This window comes from Stegostoma tigrinum, chromosome 12 (genome assembly GCF_030684315.1).
Source record: "Stegostoma tigrinum isolate sSteTig4 chromosome 12, sSteTig4.hap1, whole genome shotgun sequence".
Taxonomy (NCBI): domain Eukaryota; kingdom Metazoa; phylum Chordata; class Chondrichthyes; order Orectolobiformes; family Stegostomatidae; genus Stegostoma; species Stegostoma tigrinum.
The window spans coordinates 24,817,590-24,838,363 of NC_081365.1; the positions used below are offsets into that span (position 1 = coordinate 24,817,590).

General features: G+C 40.0%; 1 protein-coding gene across 1 annotated transcript in view; it reads left to right on the forward strand.

The window, feature by feature from the left end:
- The first annotated feature begins 3,573 nt into the window (after positions 1–3,573).
- Positions 3,574–20,774, forward strand: part of LOC125456773 (melanocortin-2 receptor accessory protein 2-like) — a 34,493-nt gene continuing 17,292 nt past the window's right edge. The window contains exons 1-2 of the mRNA XM_048540173.2: positions 3,574–3,812; positions 6,170–6,269. Coding sequence (XP_048396130.1) covers positions 3,680–3,812; positions 6,170–6,269 — 233 coding nt within the window. The 5' untranslated portion in view covers positions 3,574–3,679. The remainder of the gene's footprint in view (positions 3,813–6,169; positions 6,270–20,774) is intronic.

A 20,774-nucleotide genomic window follows, 5' to 3' on the forward strand; every position in this document is an offset into this window, starting at 1 on the left:
GGAAAGTATACAATCAAAACATGAGACTGACTAACATTATAAAAAATGGTTGGCTCTGTAAGAGTGCAACAAGCCCTCCGAATACAAACCTTTGTCCGAACTGTATGGTAACTACAGACTTGGGACATTCTCTCACCATCTGCTACTGTAATTTTAATAGGTTGACCTGTTGCAAACTTAAAGAAAAGCTTATTTTAAGAGGAAATTGTACTTCTAAAAACATATTTTGCATTCACTTTTTTGTTCGTTTACTTCAATTTAGCTGGGAAAGAAGAAGAGACTTATTTATTTTGTAGTTCTTCCAAAATCTGTATTTTACAATGATAACAAGTAGTATTTGTTAGCTTAAGGCCTTTGTGACTTCAGTGAGGAGCTGGTATCAGAATTTGTACAACTAGTCAGCTGTATTTGGAGTTGTTGTAAGATAGATGAAATTGGCAAGGATTCTGAGTTCAACATTGGAACATTAATGGTATTGGGTGAAGCATATGAGTAGTTTAGATAAAGCAGGCAAAATTTTCTCATGAAGTTGTGTGATGAAGATTGTTGATTGGTTATACAATGCCCACATGTGTCAAAGTTCAACATTCTCTTCTTTGATTCAAAAGCTTTCAAGTTCCATTTTAGAGACTTGTGCACATATTTTAGGTTGAAATGTCCAGTGTATAACCCAGTGAATGTCAGAGGTGTCATCTGGTAGACTATTTTGATAAAGACTGGAGGAGCTTTGCCTAACATTTAATGTTCCCACCACCAAACAATATCTAAAACCAGATTCTTTTATTAGCATTTAGCATTTGTAGGACCTATCCATGTGCAAAATGGCTGCTGTTTTTCCTACATTCACAATGTTGACTATGCCTAGAAAATACTTCATTAATTGTAAAGGAACAGTAGTGTGGTGGTATAAAAACAAAACACAGCAGAGGCTGGAATTCTGAAATAAGAACGAAAAATAAAAGACAAACTCAGCCGGTCAGGTAAGGAGGTATTGAGAGAGAAACAGTGCTAATGTTTTGAGTCTTATCCATATATAATGGTTATATCACTGGATCAATAATCTCAATGCACGTCTTCACATAACATTCTGCAGCTTGTGAATTAAAAAAACAATTATTTAAATGAATCTGTTTAATTTAAAATGAATGTGAATGCAGAATGAAGCATATTACATAAGGAAATTTTTATATGTGAATGCAGATTCAAAGTTTGTATGTGTCACCAATGTATTGGAAAATACAGGAGGTAGGATGTTAGCCTTTACACAATTAAAAATACATTGCTCATGGAGTTTGACCAAAATGTCAGTGACTGATGGACTTAAAGACAATCCTATAACTACAGCATTTATTTGGACATATATATAGTCATTAAAACTGAACACAGATTCCTGGCATCATCTGAGTCTGAAGGAACCCAATTAGATTAAAAATTCCGCTTGTATTTCCTCTGAGTGCTAGTTAGGAAATCTGCTAATAGGTTGAACACTGCTACAAGCCTACCTTCATCAGTCGCTTTGCACCCTGGAAAAGCAAGGTATTTCCAAAATTTGGACAAAAGTTTAAGCAAGTCATTTCAGGTTTCTACATGCAGTGGCTATATGAATGGCATTTTCCACTAAGAGCCCAAAAAGCGGTTCTGCCTATGACACAATTGAGAGCAACATTGTGCATCAACTTCAGTGCTGGTGCACATCAATAATTGGCTGATCAAATAAAAAAAAGCTCCTTTGTTTGTCAGTAACAGAAAAGAACAGACTGTATTCAACTAGTCCTTGCTTTCAAATCCCACAACAAAATATTTGTTGTTAGATGTGATTCTGAAATTGGACTGCCTCTGTTGAACAATCTTGAGTTGACCAATCACTACAGTAGCAACCAATTTCAGATAGTCCAGCTCATAACATTTCTGCATTTCAGAAGAAGGGTCTCGACCTGAAATGTCAAACATTTCTGAAGAAGAGCCTCGACCTGAAATGTCAAACTTTCCTGCTCCTCTGGTGCTGCTTGCCTGCTGTGTTCATCCAGCTTCTCACATGTTATCCCAGCTCATAACATGTTTATTTTGCTTGACATGTTTATACACAGTGGCCCATTCTCTATGAATGGAAGGAGTATGTTCAAGCCTTGCACCACCTTTATATTACCTGGGAGTTTGAGGAGCATATCATTCTCCACTACTTTCCCCACAGTGATACCTCAGTCAAATAGAGTTCTCCTATAGCATAAATTTTTGTGATTCCTGATATGTCCTGATGATTACCAGATAAAATACTTCAATGAGTCTTGCTTTTCAATGATTAGTCTAAGGCTATACCTATTACTGTGACTAGTACAAAACATCTGCAACTGGAATTTTGCATCCACATCAACCTTAAGTCAGCCATGGTTACATGGGGTAACAGATTAAATTAGTTCAAAAGACATTCACAATAATAGAAGTGCTAATGTGATTGTTAGCCATCTAGGAAAGTAGATGGCTTACTTCAATTGTACAGTATCTTGGTGAGACTGGACTTGGAATAGTTAATGCAGTTTTGGCCTCATTACTTAAGGAATCTTTTGGACATTTGAAGTTTAGTGGAAATTCACCAGACTAATTCCAGGGACCATAGAACCCGTCCTATGAGAGTGATTGAGGAGACCAGGCCTGGATTTTCTGAAGATTAGAAGAATGATGGGTGATCTCATTGAAATGAAAATTCTTAAAAAGCTCTTAAAGGGCTAGACAGGATAGATGTGGTCTAGAGTGAGAAAAAAAGTATCGAAAAAGGGTAAAGCATTTAGATCTGAGAGCGAGTGGAATTTCTTCACCCAGAAAGTAAGTGAATCTATAGAATTGTCTACCCTGGAGATTTCTAGAAGCTCAGTCATTGAACACATTCAAGTCATAGATCGACACATTTCTAGATTCCAATGACATCAAGGAATATGGGGATAATATGACTAAGTGTTGTTGGATATCATTGAGGTAGATGAACAGCCAAGATCTAGAATGGCAGAGCAGACTAAGGGACTGAACTGACTGCTCCTTACCCTATTTTCCAATGCTGTGAAAAGAAAATTTTGGACTGAAGTTTCTTTTCAGAGAACTGTGTAGTACGTTCAGAATGTAAGATAACAAGGCTAGACCTGGATGGACACAGCAGGCCGAGCAGGAAAGCTGACGTTTCGGGTCTAGTCTGTTGAAGAAGGGTCCAGACCCCAAATGTCAGCTTTCCTGCTCCTCTGATGCTGCTTGGCCTTCTGTGTTCATCCAGCTCTACACCTTGTTATCTCAGATTCTCCAGCATCGGCAGTTCCTACCATCTCTCATGTTCAGAATGTTTTTTTAAAGAAAAGGTTTGAATCCTAAGAGCTATAAATTGATAGGGTACGGATCTAGGTGCTGGAAAATGGGATTAGAATGGGCTGCCTGTATATTATGGGCTGGATGGCGTTTTTCTGCGCTATAACTTTCTCAGGGACAGTTGCAATGATGTGTCTTACTGAGCATTGCGAACCGAAAGCTGTCCAGCAGAGGGAGAGCGTTATCCAGTCTGTCGGGGATTTCAGGCACTGTGCTTCATCGAATTACAGTGACCAGCAGCAGCTGAAGAGGGATAGAGTCCTCTCGCTGTATGGTGTGTCTGTCTGGTCGGCGCTCTGTGCATTCTCTCCCTTAGAGTCCGGATATCGGCATGACCGAGATTGGAGCTCAGGCGGGGTCCAAAAACTCTTCCGAGGAATCGTTGATGAACGGTCAAATTTATGAATACGAATATGAATATTATGAATTGGACATTTCTTTTGAAGGGCTCAAAGCAAACAAGTGTAAGTCTCTCCATTTAGCATTTCTCTTAGTGTGCCAGGTTTGCAGGTTTTTTTTCTCTCAAAAACTTCGGGCTAATAAGGAGATCACACCGAGACCCTGGAAGAGCTGTGTCACTGAGTGGGACTCATGCTCATTCACATTTATACCCACCAAGATGCGAGCGACCGTTGTCTCGAATACAAACTTTACCTTATAACGCAAACTGATATTTTAACCTCGGTGAAAGAGACAGCGATAGCCCCAGTTATTGCTAAATCGGAACATTTTCTGGATACCGCGAATGTTTGACCCTCTCCTTGAATCTTTGATTTAGGGGAGGACAGAAAGTATAGGATGTTGAAGGTGCAAAATGTGGGTCAGGTCTAGGGACCCGAACATGTTGTACGCTTGGGACGCCCTGATGCCACAGATTTACAATGCAACTCCCATCCTGGCCTATACACTGTCTTTAAATAATGTGTCTTAATCTGCTCTTTGGACGCTTGCTTCTGGAGTTCTCTCCCTCAAGCTCTCCCCTCTCACCCTCCCTCCCTCCTTCAGGCGTGACGCGCTCTAAAATCTATACTTTTGACCAAGTTTGGGATCAACTGGACTAGGAATTGGGGCTTCCGTGGAAAGTAACATTCAAAAGTACCCAGAATTTTTATATTCTTTTCTATTGCAAGCCTTCATCATATTAGCTGGGAGTCTTCACATCTGGGCAATCAGTCGGAATATTCTCTACTTCAGCTTTCTTTGAATGCGTTACGATCTTGTACATTTTTAATATATTTACTGAAACGTTCTTTTTCAGTGCTTATTGTATTGGCAAGATTGCAAGCCTGCATTCAGTAATGGTTAACTATTTGACTTCGTGCCTTGCCCACAATCAGCAATTCTGACGAAGACCTTTTGTTGGTAAACTTTGTAATAATGCTGAGCGACCTGCGCTTTCCCGGGATTTGCAGTTTTTTTAAAAAAATTCACTTCTTAATTCATTGTTTATGATTGTCTGGATGTGAGTTTGCTCGCTGAGCTGGAAGGTTCGTTTTCAGACGTTTCGTCACCATTCTAGGTAACATCATCAGTGAGCCTCCGACGAAGCGCTGGTGTTATGTCCCCTTTCTATTTATCTGGTTAGGTTTCCTTGGGTTGGTGATGTCATTTCCTGTTCTTTTTCTCAGGGGATGGTAGATTGGCTCCAAATCAATGTGTTTGTTGATGGAATTCCGGTTGGAATGCCTTGCTTCTAGGAATTCTTGTGCGTGTCTCTGTTTGGCTTGTCCTAGGATAGATGTGTTGCCCCAATCAAAGTGGTGTCTTTATGATTGTCTTATAACTCACTAGTTCGGAGACAAGTGTTTAACATTTAACTTTTCCTTACAATTTGCTCAGGGAGTATAGGTTGTGCAGCACGTAGCTGCCTTCTATGTACAAATTGCAATCGGGAGCTTTGGCTAGCAATGGTAGAGTGCCCGACCTTCTTTCCATCACTTAGATATTCAGAAGTTTCTCATGCTCTTAATTCTTGCCGTTGGTTTGAAAGGTAAAGATTTGCAGGCTGATACTTATTCTGTTCGATCAAGTTATAAATACACCTTCTGTAGCCAGGAAGACATGGGGTGAGATGTGATTTCAAAGTTTCTCACTTCGAGGCAGCAATGCTATGCACTGTGCCACAAGACACGATTAATTTTACTGGACGTCAGCTGACCCAAAGTATTGGTGACCCTCAAATTTTAAATTCCGAAATTAACATCAATAGTTTGATATTGCATTGTGTAATGTTGGCAATAATTTGGCAAGCTGTTAGTTCTATGGCAGTGCACACTCTGGAGCTGTTTTGCCCCTTTTTCCCAATCGGTAATCCATGGAATTAGTCAGCCTCCATTCTGCCATTGAGTTTGTGTCACCCTCCTTCCCATGTTTCTGCTCTTCAAGGTGCATTTATTCACTTGTCCACCCAGACTGTGCAGGCAGACTTTTATTTCCTTCATCCAACTGTACACATGGCAGGATTTGAACTCATTACCTCTAGGTCTTTGCCTCTCAGTCACTGATTTCACAATATCAGGCACAAAAAGCTGTTCTTCCCCTTTTTTAAGTGACCACTGATGAAAAAACATTTCTTTTAAGTGCAACTAAAATGCCTTGAGCAATTGCTTCAGAGGATGTAATCAGTACTGAAATCCCTAGTGCTTTGGAAATTGTTTTGTCCCGACTGAATAACAAATTTCAGTTAAGTGTAAACCTTACACCAATTTTGAGTGTGTTATTTAGTAATGTTCCATTAACAACTATTTTCTCACAGGGTATTAACTGCTGTGTTACTTCTAATGGTGGCACATTTTATCAGATTGTTGTTCTCCACCTCCAGATTCCATCGTAATAGCATTCTGGGTTGGTCTCGCTGTCTTCATGATATTTCTCTTCATAATTCTCATGTTGTTGTCACGCTCGGGCTCTTCGCCTGCACAGTAAGTGGATTTACTAATCTTTCACACAATGAACCATGTTTTATTGAGTTTAATTGCAGAGATGGTGTGCATTAACATTTGTTGTGAATCACTTTTCATGGGCATAGTCACAGATTTCTACAATTTTCTGAGTCAACTTCTATTTTAATGATTTTTTTTGACCTTCAGTTGTAAGTGGCAGTTGAATGGGATAAAATGAAATTGAAGATTTTAAATCCTGATGTTACCCTCATACGAGCTTGGTTAGTTAAAGCAATGAGCAATAGAGCTGCAAAGGCTGATGCAAATGTCAAAACAACTACAGGTGTGAGTAATTTTTGGTAGTTTAAACACAAAACTTATTTTAGTCACTTAGAGTTTCTGATTGCAAAGTTTACAATCACCAAATATTTGAAGGTGGCAAATTGTAAAAATATTAAAAACAAGTGCCCTAAACCATCTTGCTGTCGATTTTTTGTTAAACAGAGGCAGTAAATATCATCCTAAATAACTTAATTTAACGCAGCTAACCATTAATAAACCTGGAGAGCATCTTATTTCTCCAGACAGAACTGGATGTTAATTTAGCCTGTATTATATTATACCTATGGAGATCTTCACAGTGAATTCAACAAAATGATCTCAAATAATTAGCCTTACTCCACAAGGTTCATATTCATCTCTCTTTATTAGAGGGAGATGAGTGGATTTATCGCTTGAAGGGCACCATTCTGTATAAGGTATGGGACAAGTTTCCATCAATGGCCGTAGTTGGCACGAGAATTGAAGTTTGTGCCATTGGTATCATTCTGCACCAGACTGTAACCAATTGAGCTAACTGACCTTCATGAAATACTGCCAACCGTAATGAAGTCAGCTTTAAAGTCACAACTGAAGCAAACTTTTCATGTCCAAAAATGGAACAGCCTACTTGAAAACCAAATATGCCATGAAAAGATCTTCAGCCAATGGCTACTCTCTAGAAAATTAGGGTTGAAACTTATGCTTTTTTGGTTATGCCAAATTACATGGGGTTTTGGTGGGATTTCTGCCTTGTGGCCTTGCAGACTTTCTTGACCTATCTTACCCCATTAGCTACAATCCTGCCTTTATGCCATCCCTCATGTCTGATTCAAGCCAAATCTTACCATGCACAGTTCCCAGAAAAACTTGCCACTCAGTCAATGTCCTGGAATTCATTGACAACCCTTGCACTCACACCATTTTTTGAAAACTTGTTGTGTGCCCAGGCAAGCACTGTTAGTCCAGAGCTATCCTGCACAGTTCCTGATATTTGGCTGGTTGTGGCAGAAAAGATTACCATCAGGGATTTGGGGATTCTGCTGGACAGGGTGTTGAGAGACAGGACTTCCTCCTCCCCAGGATCACGGTGGAAGCCATAACTCCAGCCCATGCCAGCTTTGTGAATGGTTACATTATCCTCAGCCATTAGGAGGAATGCCCAACAATGTAGGAAAAACTTCAATTATCTACCTTCTCCGCTCTACCAATGTAAATGCCACAATTTTTAAAATCATTTGTGGGATGTGGGCATCACTGGCTGGCCAGCATTTATTGCCTGTCCCTAGTTACCCTTGAGAAGGTGATGGTGAGGTGAGCTGCCTTTGTGATATGCTGCAGTCCACCAGCTGTGGGTTGACCCACAATGCCATTATGGAGAGATTTCTATGATCTTAACCAAGCGACCATGAAGGAACAGCGATCTTTTTCCAAGTCAGGATGGCGAGTGGCTTGGAGGGGAACTTGCAGTTGGTGGCGTTCCCACATATTCTGCCCTTGTCCTTCTAGATGGAAGTGGTCATGAGTTTGGAAGGTGCTGTCTGGAGATCATTGGTGAATTTCTCTACAACACTTTACATTCACTCTTTCTTTGCTACCTTGCTCACCTCCTAGCAAGGCTCATACTCTACTACTTCCACTATTGCCTGCAACATTTTCATTCATTACTCTCACCCAGCCCAACCCTGATACTACCAACCCTGCTTGTCCTTTGTGCTGCCAACTCACTGACTCAGGAGACCTCCCCACCAAATCAACAGTAATAGCTGAACCACCTACTTTCACTCCCCTTAACACTCACATCTCTGTTTGTCTAGAAGGAAACCAACTTCCAATAGGGCAGGAAGAGTCAAGATGAGTGGTGAAATGTTGGCTTCTCATTCCTCAGGTGGAGAGCATCATGACTCTGACTGCCTTGAGTGACTGACTGACCATGTTCAAGCCACTGGACTAGTATTAGAGGCTACCTTTCACTTACTGTCAGGACCCTGACCGAAGACTATCCTCCTTGAATTCGCTGACACCTAATGACAATTATGACAATCTTCCTGTCCCCGTGATGGCGCAAAATGACAAGGCAAGACAATAAAGGTATAAACCTTGTCTGTTTTGATGAGGGGACAAAGTGCAAAAAGGCTAGGCAATGTAAGGCAGGGCAGGGATGTGAGTCTCCAGTTAGGCTCAGAGTGTATGAGCACAATGACAGTGAGCAAAGAGGCTGAAGATGCAGCTTGGTCCAGTCCATGAGCCAGGTATGGTTAGCTCATGTATGAATCTACTAGTTCCAATAGTGAACCATCACATGTAAACCCAATCTTCTTGACGGTAAACATCCATATATATGTGAGTCATTGTGTAGCACAGGGGATTCTCTTGCTAATTCTGAAATAATAAGGACAAATGCCCAATTCCTGCAATGTTCCTGGTTAAAATTGAGTAAGTCAACAGTTTATAAATTAAACCTGTATTTTTCCTAATCTGCATGACTGAGATGCTCACTGGAATAATCAGTTGACTGAGCAACAGACTTTTAAATTTCAAGCCAGCTTGTACTTCCATATGCCTTAATGTTCAAAAATATCCTAGAGCACTTCATAGAATTATGCAAAAATGAACACCAAATGTAAGAAGGAGGTATACATGCGTGGCTAAAAGTTGGTCAAAAACTGGGTTTTAAGGAAGGACCAAACAAGGAATAGCGGTAGAGAAGTTCACACAGCAAAGCTTGGGAGGTAGACAATTGAAGGCACTGTTGTCAATGGTGAAATGATGAAGTGACCAGAGTGAACATGGAGATTTGGGAACATTGTAGGGCAAAAGATGGCATCAATGACAGGAAGCGTGAGATTATTGAGAGATTAAACTCAACAATGAGAATTTTAAATTTAATCCATCAGGAGCTGGGTGTAGATCACAAAGTTCATGGGTAATGGATGAACACAGCTTACAGATAAGATATAGCAACAAAATTTATTTTGTTCGTTCATGGGATTCGGTTTCACTGGTCAAACTAGCATTTATTGTTCCTCCCCAATTCCTTTGAAGGCAGTTAAGTGTCAGCCACATTGCTGTTTGTCTGGAGACACTTGTAAACCACACCAGGTAAGGATGGGAGTTTCCTTCCCTAAAGGACATTAGTGAAATCAGATGGGTTTTTCCAGACAATTGACAATGAGTTCATGGCTGTCATTAGACTCCTAAATTCCAGATGCTTATTGAATTCAAATTTCACCATCTGCCGTGGCAAGATTCGAACATGAATCCCCAGAACATTGCTTGGGTCCCTGAGTAATGATCTAGTGATGATACCACCAGGTATCACGTCCTCCATTTACATGAGCTATAATTAATAAGGTTGTAAGTTAGGAGACTGACTGGAAGAAATTTAGGATATTTAAGTAGAGATAATGTAAAGATGCTTACATAGGACTCACACAGATGTTAGATATTTTGTCCAATCAATCTGAGCTACAGGCTAAGTTAAAGGCTATGCAGTGAAGGTTATCGGATAGCAGTGATGTGATAACTGATCACACACTGATATAACTTCATACTGACTTGATACTATCAATGATAATAATCATATGCTGGGCTTTATGTCAAGGGCTTTTGACCATGACTCAAACTGAGTAATGCTAACCTTGTTGAGGGTATGCTGAATATAACTTACAGCACTCTATCTTGGGGAAAAAAAAGTTACGTAAAGGGTAGAATTCAAAGAACAGTGACAAGGATAATTCGAGGATTCGTGTCTTTGATTTATAAGGAAAAATTCGTAAAACTGGAGATGAGAATGTACGAAGAGGAATGATTCGGATTTTTAAAATGCTGACAATGTGGATAATATTGATATGTGAAAAATGAAAAAACAAACTCTCCATCCAGAGAGAGGCTGTGTTTTTTTCTTGGAACTGCCTCCTGGGGCTGAACCTTACATTGTCTTGGCTAAGTGCCAGTTGCAGCTTGTTTTTTGGAGGATTTTTCACTCGAGGCCTAGCTGGTTTTTTTGCCGTATCTTACCAAAGGTCCCTCATTAACACTCGCCATTTTGTAGAAAGAGAGGAATCCCTTGTGCTTACACCATCTTTAAAAGGCCATTGTGGTTACTGTCCCTCCCTCTGCTTTCCATTCATTTATTGTTAAGCACTTTGCAACTCACCAACGCTTGAATGAAAAATGGCAGATGGAGCTCAGTCCGCATAAATGTGAGGTATTGCATTTTGGTAACAGAAAACAAGGATAGAACTTATACAGTTAATGGTAGGGCTTTGCGTAGTGTTGTAGAAGAGAGGGACTTTTGAGTGCAGGTGCATAATTCTTTGAAGTTTGCATCATGTATAGATGAGGTAATTAAAAAGACATTTAGCACACTTGTCTTCATTGCTCAGTCCTTTGAGTACAGGAGTTGGGAAGCCATGTTGAGATTGTACAGAACATTGGTGAGGCCTGTTCTGGTATATTGCATCCAGTTCCGGTTGCCCAGTCATAGGAAGGATATCATTAAGCGGGAGATGGTTCAGAAGGGATTAACCAGGATTTTGCTGGGTATAGAAGGTTTGAGTTATAAAGAAAGGCTGGATAGGCTGGGACATTTTTCACTGGAGCGTAGGAAGTTGAGAGGTGACTTGATAGAAGTTTATAGAATAATGAGAGGTGTAGATAGTGTTAATGGTAGTTGTCTTTTCCCTAGGATGGAGAATTTCAAGATTTGAGGACCCATTTTTAAATCAAGAGGAGAAAGATTTAAGTAAGACACTCGGGAGAAATTATTTACACAGAGGGTAGTTTGAGTGTGGAATGAACATCCTGAGGAAGTGGTGGATGTAGGTGCAATTACAGTGTTTGAAAGAGGTTTGGATATGTACATGGATAGAAAATGTTTGGAGGGATGTGGGCCCGCAGCAAGCAGATGGGACTAATTTCATTTGGAATTATAGTCAGCATGGACTGGTTGGATTGAAGGGTCTGTTTCTGAGCTATATGACTCTAAGAGAAAATGCATTAATGAAAAATTGAATGCAATTTTCTACCATTATCTAAATGAAACTGATGTTATGATTGATAATTTACAATAGTCATGATTTTGTGCCTTTTTTAAGCTCACCTTGGAATGTCGCCCCTTTTGGGAAACACTGGAGGACACAGATGCTTATGTAGATGGTCACTCGAACTTGCGTGAATGAATAATAACAGTATTAATAATAATAAGCTTTTGTTTCCAGAAATGTATCAGAAGGATACTTTACTTAAGGCTTTCGTTTGCTCTCAGGGTGATTTTACTTAGCAAATTCTTTCAGTGTGACTTAACCAGGAATGTATTTCTAAAATTCACTGTGGTGTTTTGTTCCGTGGAGTCAGCACTGATATATGTATGGTTCTCTATACATCTGAGAATATCTGTGATTAATGATTATTTACAGCTTGCTAAACAGGCTGCCAAAAAAGTCTATCTTTCAAATAGATAAATATTTTTAGAAAACATTGTCTGTGAAATGAATTAGGTTAATAAAATCTTATGCTGCTTGAGTAGCTCGGGAATATAATTAGCTGCTTGTTTAACAATCCGATATAACAAGATAAACATGGATGAAAAAGGCCTTCTTACTTCAGGAACAAAAACAAAGTTGCTGGAAAAGCTCAGCAGGTCTGGCAGAATCTGTGAAGGAGATAACGGAGTTAATGTTTCCGGACCGGTGATCCTTCCTCAGGCCCTTCTGTTAACTCTTTTTTTTCTTCACAGATGCTGCCAGACCCGATGAGCTTTTCCAGCAACTTAGTTTTTGTCCCTGATTTACAGCTTCTGCAGTTCTTTTGGCCTTCTTCCTCATCCATCCCGAAAGATTTTGCAGTCTTCATCATGTAACATTGAACTGTTTCATAAGTAATTGAGGGGTTTTGCTTCCATCACTTCATATGGCAGGCTATTCCATAAATATTAATTCATCTAAGACAATAATCATGGGTGATTTTAACCTGCACATAGTTGGAATGAATCTGATTGGTGAAGTAGTCTAAAAGATGAATTACTGGACCATTCATGGGACAGTTTCCTAAAGCAGCTCGTTCCAGAGAGTTCAGAGATAATGGGAACTGCAGGTGCTGGAGAATCCAAGATAATAAAGTGTGAAGCTGGATGAACACAGCAGGCCAAGCAGCATCTCAGGAGCACAAAAGCTGACGTTTCGGGCCTAGACCCTTCATCAGAGCTGATGAACGGTTTAGGCCTGAAACATCAGCTTTTGTGCTCCTGAGATGCTGCTTGGCCTGCTGTGTTCATCCAGCTTCACACTTTATTATCTTTGTTCCAGAGAGTTGGCTATTTTAGACCTGGTTATATGCAAACAGGCATCATAGTAAAGGGTTCTCCAGTTAGCAGAGGCATAATACATTTGAATTTTACATTTTGTTTGTGGGAAAGAAGAGTAGGCATAAGACTGGAGTTTTATACTTAATTGAAGGCAAATATAAGGGTACAAACACAAAGTTGGCTAATGTGAATAGGAAAATTAGTTTAAGATTATTACATTCAGATTCCCAGCAAGTTCCCTGATTTGATTGGTTTCCACATGGGATAGCCCATATCATTGAATACCTAGGTGAGGAGGAAAGAGCTGGTTCCCTTTCTTTATTCACCCACTGCATTAGTTGTTTGCAACATGGTTAATTTATAATTATTGTGGAGAAGCCAGAGCAGTGTCGATAGCAGCAGTGGCGATGCCCGGATTGAGGACTCCTGGCCCAGAGCCGGGATTTGGGAACTCGGTGGGCCATTGACTGTTGAGTTCGGTTGCATTCAGCGAGGTCCTGACATGGACAGATGGCAAGGCCCAGCGCGGACTGGAGGCAAGCTCCAGCATGGTCTGTTTGAAGGACTGTTATGCTGAAATTTTTATTTCTTTCTTTTTCTAATCTGTTCCTTGGATCCTGTACCTAAGTACCTTTATACCTAAGATGATGCTGTAAATGACGACTTTGTAAACTTTTGACTGCACTCTGAGAATATGACAGTAAATCTAATTCTAATTCATATTCTTTCATTCCTGGGATCCATCTGGTGCCAAAGCAGTTTACCAGGATAACGTCTAGGCTGGAGTGATTCAGCTGTAGAGAGAGAATAGACATGCTGAGGGTGTTTTCTTGGAGCAGAGAAGGCTGAGGCATATCTTATCAAAGTATACAAAGTTCTGAGGGGGCAGGGACAGGGTGTATAGGAATAAACCTTGCCCCTTAGTAGAGGGGTCAATAACTAAGTGGCACAGTTTTAAGGTAAAGACAATTTGAGGGAATAAAAAGAGGATTGTGGGTATCTGAACTCACTGCCTAAAAGAGGCATAGAAGCAGGAACCGTCAAGACATTTAAAAACAATTTAGATGAGAGATGCCATAGCATAAAAGGCAATGGGCCAAGAGCTGGAAAATGGGATTTGCATATATGGATGTTTGGTGACCAGTGAAGTCATAATGGGCCAAAGGGCATGTTTGTGTTGTAAAAACCCTCTGACTCTATGTCTGTCTAGTTTTGTCTTGGTGACTAGTGGTCGAGGTGTATCATGGCTATAGCCCTGTGTACTCACAGTATTGATTAGATATTACGGCATCATATTTGTTTTGATGATTGCTGTGCTGCGGTGACTGTGTTAACTATGAAACTCTTCCTGAATGTTAGCGCAGGAAAAAGAATTCAAGAAAAATTGCAAGAGCAGGAATAATAAAAACTGTTCAAACTTCAGTAAATAAGGTCATTAGCTGCTACAAAGTCAGTAATAATTCTTCCATATTAATGTCAAAAAATAAATTTAACACAGTCCAGATGGTAAGGTTTAATTGCAGTTATGTTAGGGGCCAAAATATGAAATTACCTCAGACAGCAATCAGAAACTGTTGGAAGTACGCAGCAGTTCTGGCAGAACTGGTGAAGAGAAAAACAGGGTTAAGGATTGAAATTTCACAGAGCAGCAGAAATGAGTTTGCAGTAAGTGTGATAATTATTGTACACAGTTGAATGGTACCCTAGCTTGCTGTCATGTTCCAACCTTCAGCCTGTTTCCATGGCTGTTGTTAGGCACAGGGTGACAGTTGCTCTCCCACCAGAGATTGGTCCTTAATGAGGCCAATTAAATGCCTATTGAGACCCCTCCTCAGATACCAATCCAAGCACTCCAGGATTGTCACACATTAACCTTATGAATGGAGGTAAGTAATAACAAGGGGAAATTAGCATTGCTGTGAATAGACTGTAGACCCTCTAACATTAACTGTATTGTAGGACAGAGAATAAATCAGGAGATGATGAGGGCATGTGAAAAGGCAGAACATTTATCATGAGTGATTTTAATCTTCATACAGATAGGAAAAAATCAAATTGTGAGAGATAGCCATGAGGAAGAATTCATAGAATATATTGGGACAGTTTCCTAAAACAATATGCTGTGGAACCAACCCATGGTAATGATGCAGGCTTAATTTATGAACACTGAGTAAAAGTTCCCCTGGAAAACAGCGACGATATTATTGTAGAATTTAGCATTCAGTTTGAGAGTAAGAATGTTTGCTCTAACACATCTGTGCTAAACTTTGAGAGGAATTACAAAGCAATGAGACTGAGTTGACTAGAATGGACCAGGAAAAGAGTTCAGCAGAGAAGATAATTGAGGAATATTGGTGGTTACTTAATAAAATAATTTATGACTCACAACAAAGACATATCTCAGTGAGTATGTAAGATACTACGAAGAGGATGAACCAACCATACTTAACCAGGGAAGTATTAAATTGAATGTAAAGCACATACAATGTGACAAAGATTAGCAGTAAACTGGAGGTTTGGGGAAGTTTTAAAAACCCTCAAAAGTTGACCAAAAAAAACGTAGAGGAAGAAAATCAATCTTGAGGGTAAACTAGAAAAGAATGAGTGGGGAAATAATAACGGGGAAACAAGGAAATGGCAGAGGATTTCAATAAATACTTTGCCTCAGTCTTTGTAGAAACTACTAGAATTCCAAAAATACTAAACAATCTAGTGGCAAAAGGTGGGCAGGGAATAAATACAATAAATATCATTAGAGGAAAAAAATGAGTGAGGGAAAATAATGGGGCTAAAGGCTGTCAAAGTGACAGCATATTAGCATGGATAGAGGATTGGCTAACTAATAGAAAATGGAGAGTTGCGATAAAGGGGACATTTTCAAGTTGGCAACCTGTAACTAGTAGAGTGCCACAGGGATTATTGCTTGGACCACGGTTATTTACAATATATATTAATGACTTGGATGAAGGAACTGGATATACCATGTCAAGTTTGTGAACGATACAGGAATAGGTTGGAAGACAAGTGGTGAGGATAACACAGAACTTGCAGAGGAATATAGACAAATAAATGAATGAATAAACGTAGCAGATTAAATATAATATAAGAAATTGTGATTTTATGCACTTTGGCAGGAAAAAGTAGACAAGTTGAATATTTTTTAAATGGAGATAGACTGTACAAAACTACAGCACAGAGGGATTTCTGGGTACTCTTGCATAAATCACAAAAAAATTGCATCCAAGTTCAGCAGGTTTTAGAGAAGGCAAATTGAATGTTGACATTTATTTCAAAGGGAATGATGCCTGAAAATATGGAAGTATGGTCAAAATGATACAAGGTACTAGTTAGAACACACCTAGAATGGTATGAATAGTTTTGGTCCCCTTACCCAAGGAAAAATACACTGGCATTGGAGGCAGTCAAGAGAAGGTTCTCTGTATTGATCTCCGGTGTGGAGGTATTGTCTTGTGAGGAGAGGTGGAGAAGTTTGGGCCTGGACTCATTTGAGTTCAAAAGAATGAAAGGCAATCTTATTGAAATGTAAAAGTTTCTTTGGGAGCTTGACAGGGTAGATCTGGAGAGATTGTTTCCCTGAATAAAGAACCTACTCTCAGAGGGCATAATCTCAGAGTTAGGGGTCACCCAGTTAGGACAGAGATGAGGAGGGATTTCTTCACTTAGAAGGTAGTGAATCTATGGAGATCTTTGCTACAGAAGTTTGTAGAAGATGGGTCATTATGTATGGCTGAGATAGACATACTTCTCATCAGTAAGGGAGTCAAGGGTTGTAGGATAAAGGCAAGAAGTTGAAGATGGGTATTATCGGATCAGCAATGAATTAATTGAATGGCAAAACATTCTTGATGGGCCAAATGGCCTACTTTTGTTCTTACATTTTATGGTCTTAATGCCAGAGAGCCAAAGCTGCTGCCACAAACTACCCTGTTGAGCCTCAAAAATAACAGCTTGGTAGCTCTGGCCACATATTTGTTCACATTTCTTAGTGTTGTCTGAGGTCACTTCCATGAAATGCACTAGTTCTCCTAATTGTATTGGCGGCATCCAGCTCTTCCAATGTGGAGCCTCAGACATTTTGATTGGCTGGCCAATCTGTGGAGCCAACCCATCACCACTAATGGGATGGAGCTCTCATCAGCAACCTTTTGATTGGCCACCTCCACCAACTCTGCCTGGGATTCTTTGGTTGGCATTTTCAGGTTCCCAAGCTGCTTTAGATCCCAGTGGCTAACTTAGAAGTTTAAGTTGCTGACCCTTCATACAACGCAGAAACATAGACAACAGAAGTAATAGTAGGCCATTCAGTCTTTTGAGCCAGCTCTACCATTCAGTATCATCGTGGCTCACCATCCAACTGACTGCCCACCCCAAATTCACCCCCTGCCTTTTGATTCCTTTAGCCCTAAGAACCATACCCAACTGCTTTTTGAAAACAATCAATGTTTTGGCCTCCACCACTTTCTATGTTAGGAAATTCCACAGGCTCAACACTCTCTCTGTGAAGAAATTACTCCTCATCTCAGTGTTAGTCATTGATCCCATGTCCTTCAACTCTAACTCCTAGTTCTGAACGCCAAGTCATTGGGAACATACTTGCTGCATTTTAACTGTCTTGTCCTGTTAGAATTTTATACGTTTCAATGAGCGTCCCCACCCCCAATCCCCACTGCTTTCTGCTGAACTCTAGTGGATTTAGTCCTAACTGATCCAGTCTGTCTCTCAATCAGACTTGGGAATGTTTTGTGACTTAGCATATCTGAAGTAAGACAGGGAAATGCAGAGAGGGTAGGGAAAAAATGTCAGATATTGGAAAGATGTGTATTAAGGTGGAATATGGGAGAGATTATACGACAAAGAACATGTGGTGCAAGGCAAGTGAGAGAAGGAATGAAAATGAGATGTATCAAAGACAGATGTAGCCACCAACAGATGCTGTCAAAATAAAAATTGGTTGGATGTTATGACAGAAATTGTTGAACTCAGTGTTGACCAGAAGATTGCAATAAGGCCAGGGTAACCTACTTACAAAACCTACTTGATTCACAAATATCCTGTGCTTGTTGGGGTAGGTGCTTAGGGAGAGGGTGACCATGTTGGGGTGAGCTCAGTGACTTCATCAACTGCCTCAACTATACTTCTTCACATACTGTTGCTGGCAAGGAATCTGTTCTATTTTTCCTGTTACTTTGTCTTCATTGCATCTGATCTGATGACAGGTTCTCTTATTCTGACAAGACTTCCTTTTACCTCCCCCAAAGATTCTCCTCACCCATGTTTCATCGGGTCATCAATGATGTATGTTTCATTTCTCGCACATTTGCCCCCCCCCACCCCTTTTAGAGCCATGATCGGTTTCTCCATGTTTTCATCCTCTACCTCCGTATCCTCCACATTCAGTGAATATCCTCTTAGTCACTCTTAGATAAGCTAAGAGATAGAGGTGCAGCAGAATCTGAATTGGGGTGGTCCATGTAGGTAGAGCAAACAGCGAAGACCCGAAACCTTATGGTAGGCAGAGTAACAGAGGCTTCAGCCCATGGAAGCAGCGCAGTCCCTGGAGATAGCATTATTATTGCAAATGAACCTCCAGTATGCCATGTTCACTGAGTGCTTTACCTCTCTCCTTCCCTGCATCCTTCATGACCTCCTGGTCCACTCATTAACCACACCATTTCTTTCCCAAGGTAAGCACAGATGATGCAACACCTGCATTTCCCACCCTCATGTCCCACTCTCCAGGTCACCACACAGTCCTTCCGTGTGGACAGGAATTCTTTGAACTTCATATACATCATATTTGTTCAGGATGTGCTCTCATCTATGCTGGAGAGAGCAGAAGCAGATTGTGTGATCATTTTGTGGAACAGTCTCGAAAGGTGATGGTGAATTTCTGATTGCTCGTCATTTTAACTCTGCCTTCCTCCTATTTTTACCTGTCTGCCCTCTGCCTCCTACTCTGCTTTAGTGAAGCTCCACAGAATCTTGAGGAACAGCAGCCCACCTTTCAGCCATGCACCTTACAGCTGTCCACATCAAATATTCGGTCCCACTATGTCAGATCATAATCACTGACCCATTTTTTTGGACAGAAGATATTGTTGTTGCTGGAGTAGTGGTGATGTCACTGGATTGGTAACCCAGAGGCCCACGCTAATATTCTGAGTTCAAATCTCAGCATAGTGGCTGGTGGAATTTAAATTTTGTTCAGAAATGTGGAGTTACAAGCTAGTTTCGGTGATAAAAAACGTGGAACAGTTGCTGCTTGTTGTAAAAAAACCTACTTTTGTTCACAAACATCCTTCAGCGAAGGAAGTCTGCTGTCCTTACCTGGTCTGGCCTACATGTGATACCTCGTCCATAATAGTGTGGCTAATTCTTAACTTCCTCAGTGGTTGGCATAACAAGTCACTCAGTTCAAGGATAGTTAGGAATGGGCAACAGATGCTGGTCTTCCTAGTAATGTCCACATCCCATGAAGGAATAAAATAAATGATTCCACTTTTCTTACTTAAACCTCCCCTAGATTCAGCTTGTATTTCTTTACCTGTGCCATTATTATGTATTTTTACCTTGCACAGTTGTCCTTTTTGTCATTTAATCTTCATTGTCTTCCACCCTATCACAGACTTTCCTATTTGTTTTGTCTCCCCTCTGCCCTTTCTCTGCTTTGCTTAAAACTTGTTACATCTCTAAGCTGTCTGACTCAGATCTGTAGAAGCTGGTTTGAGATGTTTGTCTCTTATCTCCACAGTGCCACCAGATCTGTCGCAAATTTCCAACATTTTATGCTTTTATTTCCGATTCCATTCGCCACAGTCCTCTTATATGAAATGTCATTCATGGTATTCTGATCATTTAATTTTTAACTTAGAATATTGTGCTCCATCAATGATGTCTGAAGGCTAAGTTAATTGGTCCTTTAGAAATGAGCAAAGTGAACAAACAGATGGGATAGATGGCTCTTGTGTTTTATATATGCCATAAAATTAGGAATTCTCTGTAGTAATACTTGGACAGATGTTCATGCATGTAACAGCATAACAATATAATGTTGTAATGGTGATAGTTAACATTCTGGGTTGTGTTGAAACTTCAAAGGAAATTAATTTTTGACCTGGAAATTGGCCATTTTTCAGGCATGAAACAGACACCTAAGGATCCAAATTAACAACAGAAAACCCTGGAAAATAGCTTAGGTTGGGCAATGCTTACAAGTAAAGAGAGAAACTGAATTAATGTGTTAAGTCTGTGTTCATTCATACAAAATGGGCAAAGTTTGTGATGTACTTGTTTTTATCAAAGGTTGTATGGGATAAGAAAAAAAGACAGGTCTGTGGTAGGGTGGAAGAAAGACAGGAGAGATTGAATGACGAAATAATTAGTCCTCCAATGCTAAATAATGGAGATGGGGCAAGAAAAGCAAAGAAGCAACGAATGTACCTAGGCCAGGTTGTGAATTGGAAGAAAACAAAAACGTTAAATGATAATGAAAATGTTTTAAACTTAAAGAAGAATAATTACAAGGGCATGAAGACAGAGGTTGCTACTGATTACTGAAAAATTAAGGGATGTCGTCAGAAATGCAGTAACAGTCATTTAAGGAAATATTTCAGAATACTTAGAATAGATACATTCAGTAGTAAAGACTGGAGGAAGATCACATCTGTGGCGAGTGAAGTTAAAGACAGTATCAAATTAAAAGAAACATAGAAACTAGGAAGTTGAGGAGACCAGTTAGCCTACTTCATCATTCAGTAGGAACATGGATGATCCTCTATCTCAATGCCATATTCCTGTTTTCTCTGTATACCCCTTGATAACTTCAAAACTTTGCGTGAAGGTATTTTTCCTCACCTCAGTCCTAAATGTTTTTACCTTTTATCCTGAGATTGTATTGC